The 7,500-nt window shown below is 36.1% G+C and overlaps 1 protein-coding gene across 1 annotated transcript in view; it reads right to left on the bottom strand.

Moving 5' to 3' along the window:
- Positions 1 to 7,500, bottom strand: part of LOC106879239 (uncharacterized) — a 76,358-nt gene that overhangs the window by 47,427 nt on the left and 21,431 nt on the right. Inside the window, exons 18-19 of the mRNA XM_089364840.1 lie at positions 6,487 to 6,744; positions 919 to 1,050 (exon numbers count right to left, since the gene is read on the bottom strand). Of these exons, the coding sequence (XP_089220966.1) occupies positions 919 to 1,050; positions 6,487 to 6,744 (390 nt within the window). The remainder of the gene's footprint in view (positions 1 to 918; positions 1,051 to 6,486; positions 6,745 to 7,500) is intronic.

Genomic DNA, 7,500 nt, shown 5'->3' with positions numbered 1-7,500 from the left:
ATATATATATAAATAGTATACTGTTCCGTGATGGTAAGATAAAATAAGGTACTCCATCTGTTGAAAGATAAATATTACTTAATATAGATACAGTATATGTTTATATATGCTACCATTAGTTTCATGTATATATGTTTATACATACATACATACATATATATATATATATATATATATATATATATATATATATATATATATATATATATATATATATATATATATATATATATATATATATATATATATATATATATGTATATATATATATATATATATCATCATAAATATACAGGGATTAGCAATTGAGTTGCTTCTCCAACATACTGAAAATTTAGAAATAGCAGTCAAAGAACTACTGATTCCAAACTACAAATTTTTCAGTATGATGGAGAAGCAACTCAATTGCTAATCCCTGTATATTAATGATGATATTTATGATGATAAATAGTTTTTTTCATACTGAACTACTTGGCAAAATTGTTAATTATTAATTCTATTATTAATTGACGATTCTCTGCCCTTATTCTTGTATATATATATATATATATATATATATATATATATATATATATCTATATATATATATATATATATATATATATATATATATAGAGAGAGAGAGAGAGAGAGAGAGAGAGAGATTGATAGATAGATAGATAGACGCATATATAGAGTAAGAAAGTGAGAGAGAGAGAATGAGTCAGAGAGAAAAGGAAGGAGAGAGAGAAAGTTAGAGAGAAGGAGAGAGATGAGGAAAGAGACATGTGTGTGTGTGTGAGTGTGTGTGTGTAGAACTGACATTTCTAGTGAGCCCATCTATTGGTCTATTCATTAAATTTGACAATAGGCAGGTTACCATTGCTTCCCGCCTGAAGAAATAATAAAAAAAGAATATTAGTCGATTAGTCTACCTACCTGACATTTTAGTACAGGTTCTTCGATCGTCATTCAATCGATAACCATCGTAACATTCACAGTTGTAAGTTCCTTCCACATCTCGACATTTCTGCGAGCAGAAATGTACTCCAGTTTTGCATTCATTAATATCTGCATATATAAACATAACTTTAAAAGTCTGTCCAATATTTCATTTACAGAAAAGAAAAAAGAAAAAAAAAACCCTAATATTTTAAGAAATTTAAACAATAAATTTAAAACGTGATAAAAGCCATAATATATATCTGGTTAAGAATCGAAATCACATCTGTTGATTCATGGGTCACCGCATTCGGTTACGAATTTCAAGTACAGAAGTAGTTATTCAGACGTAAACAGTTACATAAATTATATAGCTATATGCAATTTATGATATACAATTCACACACACACACACACACACACACACACATATTGTAGTAAGAAGCACTTTTAGATGGAAGTTCGCAAACGACTTAATGCATTGCTACATACGTTTCCACAAAACTCATGTTTTAGTAGCTGCATTTCCCATCCATAGGATACTACAAGTATGATTTGCAAAATCCATGGATGTTATTAATCTATGTGAATATTTATCCATGTGTTTGGTTCTTCAGACAAAAATTGCCTAAAAGCTTATCATATGCGCATTCAAAAATGTTTCACTTAAACGAACTTAAAGGATGCACACCCGCGCGCGATCACACAGAGACACATACATACACATACCACAAACATATACCACAGACACACACACATACACACTGTGCGCGCGCACACACACACACACACACACACACACACATGTAGGTAAGAATGTATATATGTGACGCATTCGGATAGACTGGGTATCGATGATCATCAACTGTGTATTTAAACAATGTATTATGAAGTAATTTTATCCAAGGTTCTATGGCTAACTTCCAAAAATCCCTGGTGTGCGTGTACTGCTGGTGTGGCCTTTCATGATTCAAAATACAATGAACTGGAATGGTACTACCGTATATCTAGTCTGTCTGAAACGTGTACACAACGACGAAACCATTCCACTTACACTTGTTCAGAGCCCCAGAATGGCTGAATATTTTAGGAGAACTGTTGTGTCTAGGACTGATCTATCACCACGCTGGGTCCGTTGTGGGAATCGTAATTACCAGCTTTCGTTGGTTAGGGAAGGCAGGAATATTTACTTTGTGAGGTGGCTATGGAGAAAGAGATTGTATGATGATCAAAATAATTATTTGATCCTCTCAGACCTCATTAACGTGTTGCTTTCTAGGGAATCTTATTAAAAGCAAGCCTGTATGGTAAGAATTTGCTGCAACACAGCTGGGATAGGGTAATTGTTCTTGGTAATAAAGGTCTATCCGGTTCCATGATTGCCCCCACCACCAGATGTTGAATCCTTTATTGGGCTCTCATATTTCATTCTCTTGTATATATATATAAAACACTGTTTTACACTTGTTTTGCGTATGTTCTTGGTTTTACCCAGTTAATTCTTCGCTTCCCGCCCTTATTTTCGTAATTTGTCCTTTAAATATCTCGCAATTTATTACTTTTGCGGCGAATATAAAAAATAGCTGTTATTTTTATTATCATAACTGAAAGAGATAAACTCCACTATCAGTATCGTTATAGTTACACCCCTTTGAATTCTGCATCCGAAACCCCCAAATATATTACCCTGTCTCAGAGATATTATAAGTGTGTTGTTGTTTAGCCCGATGTTAAACTTCATAACCCAGATCCATGATCAAAGACTACCAACTGTGGCCATGCAACTTTTATTATCTGGTTTTATTATGAAATCCGACACAACTTTGTGACATGTAGCCTTTTTAAGAGTTTATGGTATGGTGTAATTTCAGGGAGATTTGGCTGCTAATTTTACCAAGTCAAATGACGTAGTCAGTCTCCACTTGATGGAAAGGAAAGTAGATTCAAAGGGAGGTAACCGATAGATAGAATAATGGGGACTAGTTAGTTATATCCCTTTAATTCCCAGTGCACCGCTTACTCGGGTCCACTTTGCCCATCACCGCACATGAGTCCATAGTACCCTTTCTACTGCACAGGTACCACTTTGCATTGTATCTCTTAATGTGAAAGGTAGGCCTGCTTTTGTAAAACTATAATCAAAGATTTTCAAGCGTGAACCCTTCTCTGGTTTTCTAACATTAAATTATTTAATGTGTCTTTCCATTATTTAAGACACTGTAAAATGGTTGAAGTGAGATTTAGCTGCACGTGCGATCGCGTTAGTTCTTTGAACAGATTGTCGTGTGGTATCTATTTACGGTCTAATATCTCTTGAGTTCGAAACTTACTGAGGTCGATAAAATAGATGTCAGTTAAATATCAGGCGCTCTGGCTTTGTGTTTCTGTAAGAAATTAGTTTTGCATAAATTTATATGTGAGATGTGGAACAAGAATAATCTTATCCTGATGTTCTGAGTAAGTATTTTGAAATATATACGCATTGCTCCAAATATAAATTTTTGGAAAATGGTTGCAAGCTGGCTGGATCGTTAGTACGATGGGCAAAATGCTTAGAGTCCAAATTCCACCGAGGATGACTTTGCCGTTCATTCTTTCAGGGTGGATAAAATAGGTACCAGTTGGACACTGGTGTCGATATAATCATCTTACTCCTCCCACAAACTTACTGGCCTTGTGTCAAAATTTGAAACAATTGTTGTTGTTCAATATTCATCTTATTCTGATATTTCACTGCGTATTTCTACGGCCCTTCACTATTTCATCCATGTAGTGCACATTTTGGTTTAGCTATTACTTCAATATTTTCCATAATATATATTTTTTTCATCCTCTGATTCCTATATTTTAATTAAGACATCCCATTCTTTTTTCTGTGGAATGTTACCAGCAACGGCATCTAGCAGCCTTCTACCTACATTAGAAGTCAATACTGAAAGTGGAAAATTTAGAGCCCTCAGGTAACCAATGGAAGTACTAGAGGGGCTTAATTCAACATAACACAATATATATATATATGTATATATATATATATATATATATATATATATATATATATATATGTGTGTGTGTGTGTGTGTGTGTGTGTGTGTGTGTGTGTGTGTGTGTGTGTGTGTGTGTGTGTGTGTACTATATATAGTGAAATACTTACTGGTACACTTCCACCCATCCCCTTCATAGCCTGGTCGACACTGACAGCTATATGTACCCGGTGCATTGATACAAGTGTGTGAACAGTTGTTGGTGTTACTAACACACTCATTGATATCTGAAATAAAAAGATATACATACATTTATATATATATATATATATATATATATATATATATATATATATATATATGACCGTTTAAGCAGGAATATATGGAATATAACAAAGCGTGTGTTTGTCTCGCGGACAAGTCTGTTCTTAATTATACAAAAATTATGTATTTAAGTGTCAACAGTGTAGAGAATGTAAAAACATTATGTACAAGAAATTATACACAAAGAAAATATTTTGACTAGCGACGTTGTCTATCTATCTATCTATCTATCTATCTATCTATCTATCTATCTATCTACCTACCTATCTATCTATCTCTCTCTCACTCTCTCTCTCTCTCCATAAATACATACATACATATATACATACATACATAATCACACAGACACATGCGTACACATACACACACATACACACACATGTATGTATGTATGTATGTATGTATACATGTATGCATGTATGTATATGTGTATGTATTCGAAGTGCATTCCAGAAATTTTGAGACTTTTTTTAGGAGGGGTAGCTATAATTGTTCTAGATTGGTGTAATTTTAGTATATCATTATGATACATCTAAAAACTGACATGTCAACATTTATTCTAGTTTCATGTAAACAACTGTTTGTCACAGCTGACTAGTTTTCAGAATAGAGTCGGGACGTGAAGACAGTTTAGAAGTTCCCTATGCAAGAAAGTTTTGTGCTAACCTGGGCAAAAAACGCTCGAGAAACTTATGACTTGCCCCAGACAGAGTTCTATGGATTAATTTGTACGAGTCGACCATCTGTTTTTCGCTGGTACACGAGGTCATGCAATGTAAATCCACTGGGAAGCTCATGATGATCCCCTTTTTCGACAACAAGGATATCATCTGCATCTACTGGTTCCCTTTAGCTAGACGGTCAACAAAGAATACTTTGAGGGGTTGTGAGGGAGTTCAGGAAGAGATTTCGTCGCAAAAGGCCAGAGGACATAGACCAGGTCAATCAACCAGTTCACAACACCCTGTTATGGGTTGGTTTGGCCGACCAAACCAAACAAGGTGGTACCCCAGAACGGTCGCAATCCAATGGCTAAACACGTAAAAGATAAATATATATGCATACAGTGCATACGTGCTTGTAGAACCGATATTTCTTCACCTCAATCTTTTTAATGATTCCCTATCCACTGTATATTATTTTCTTTCCTCCTCCATTTCTCTATTTCACTCCCTCCATCTCATGCTAGTATACCCTACCACAACCACTGATGAAAGCTGACTTCACTTGATCAATAATTAATGCTTTTTTCTTCATTCAAACGAGTTTATTTGTTACGAGGAAAAAACAAATCAAAATAAAAGAAAATAAACGAAACAAGGGAGTTAAATTTGTCAGAGTTAAAGGGAAATAACTTAGTTTTTTTTTTCTTTTAATGATTATAATTTCTTTTCTTAGCCGCAGGGACATCGATGAAGGGAACAACACAAAGACAAGCAATAATTTGTGTCGGGATTTATGTAAGGGATGGAGAGAAGGGAATGGAAAAGAAGGTGAAATGTGATAAAAGTATACATAGTTTACAAAATATGTGATAGCATGAAAGATGACAGAGAGAGAGAGAGGGGGGAGGAAGAGGGAGAGAGAGATGGAGATAGATTGATAGATAGATAGACAGAGACAAATAGAGAAATAGATGGATATATATATATATATATATATATATATATATATATATACAGAGAGAGAGAGGGAGAGAGAGAGAGAGAGAGAGAGAGAGAGAGAGAGAGAGAGAGAGAGAGAGAGAGAGAGAGAGAGAGAGAGAGAGAGACTCAACTTTAATACCGGCTTGCAAACTGAGAACGTTGTTTTCCATAGCTTATTAAAATGTTGAAAGTGCAAAAAAAAACCCAATAAACCCCATCTCTCCATGGCTGTGTAGCCAGTTCACCGCGAGGTTTACTCCCAGCTACAGGTAATACTCATTTCAGATATGTAAAATCGAAAAACGTGAAATGAAATACGTTACTTACATTGAACCAGCAATTTCTCAGAAACACAGAGAGAGAGAGAGGAGGGGAGAGAGAGAGAGAGGAGAGAGAGAGAGAGAGAGAGAGAGAGAGAGAGAGAGAGAGAGAGAGAGAGAGAGAGAGAGAGAGAGAGACATAGAGAGAGGGAGAGAGAGAGAGAGAGAGATTCACACACGCACAGACAGACAGATTCACACACACACACACAAAACACACACACACACACACATACACACACACACACACACACAGAATGATGCCAAGATGTTCTCAGCTGGCCCAATGCTTACCAATGCAGTGTCCCTCGCTGTCATCAATGTAGCCGTTCTGACAGATACAATGGTAACTTCCTTGTGTATTAATGCATTTCATGTTTTCAAAATCGTAGCAAGTGTGATTGCCGGCACATTCATTGATGTCTTGGTCACAATGAATACCAGTCCAGCCTTTCTTGCAGACACAGCCACGGATTGAGTCACATAGTTCTTCATTACCATTGCATGCACATTTGTTTTTGCAGTTTTCACCCCAATGGAAAATGTCGCATTCTGCAAATGAAGAATGTAAATAAATACAAATATGCGTGTATGCCTGTGTGCATTCTCTGTGTGTGCCTGCGTGTGTGTGTGTGTGAGAGAGAAAGGGATCGTGTGTATGTGATTGAGTGTATGTGTGTATGTACGTCAATATTTAGTTTTATTTCAAGATATCTTGCCAATAGAGAAAGTGCCGTTTTCTAACCTAGATCTAAGGCTCTTTCATTGGAATTTCAGCAACATCTGCTGGATATTTTTGCATATATGTGTGCATACTTGAAGCATTTGTAATCAGTGTTTGTGCAGATTTGAATGTTTTGTTTTATGTATGTATTCTCATGTATATTGTTGCAGACATGCGCATGTATACATAAAGATATATGAGCCGTAACAAGCATTTGATAGCAAGCATAGTTGTGGGTGATTGTATTCAATGTTCCCACATTACTTGGCTTTGGCTGAATGGAAAAGACGTCATGGAATGATCTGAACTTATGTTGTTGGCACTCCGTCGCTTACGACGTCGAGGGTTCGATCAACGGAACAGCCTGCTCGTGAAATTAACGTGCAAGTGGCTGAGCACTCCACAGACACGTGTACCCTTAACGTAGTCCTCGGGGATATTCAGCGTGACACAGTGTGACAATGCTGAACCTTCCAATTACAGGCACAACAGAAACAGGAAGTAAGAGTGAGAGAAAGTTGTGGTGAAAGAGTACAGCAGGGTTCGCCACCATCCCCTGTCGGAGCCTCGTGGAGCTTTAGGTG

The sequence above is a fragment of the Octopus bimaculoides genome, chromosome 16, assembly GCF_046866305.1.
Source record: "Octopus bimaculoides isolate indiv1 chromosome 16, ASM4686630v1, whole genome shotgun sequence".
NCBI classification, from domain to species: Eukaryota; Metazoa; Mollusca; class Cephalopoda; order Octopoda; family Octopodidae; genus Octopus; species Octopus bimaculoides.
Note: the sequence above shows the minus strand (reverse complement) of the source record. Positions and strands in the feature narration are given on the sequence as shown.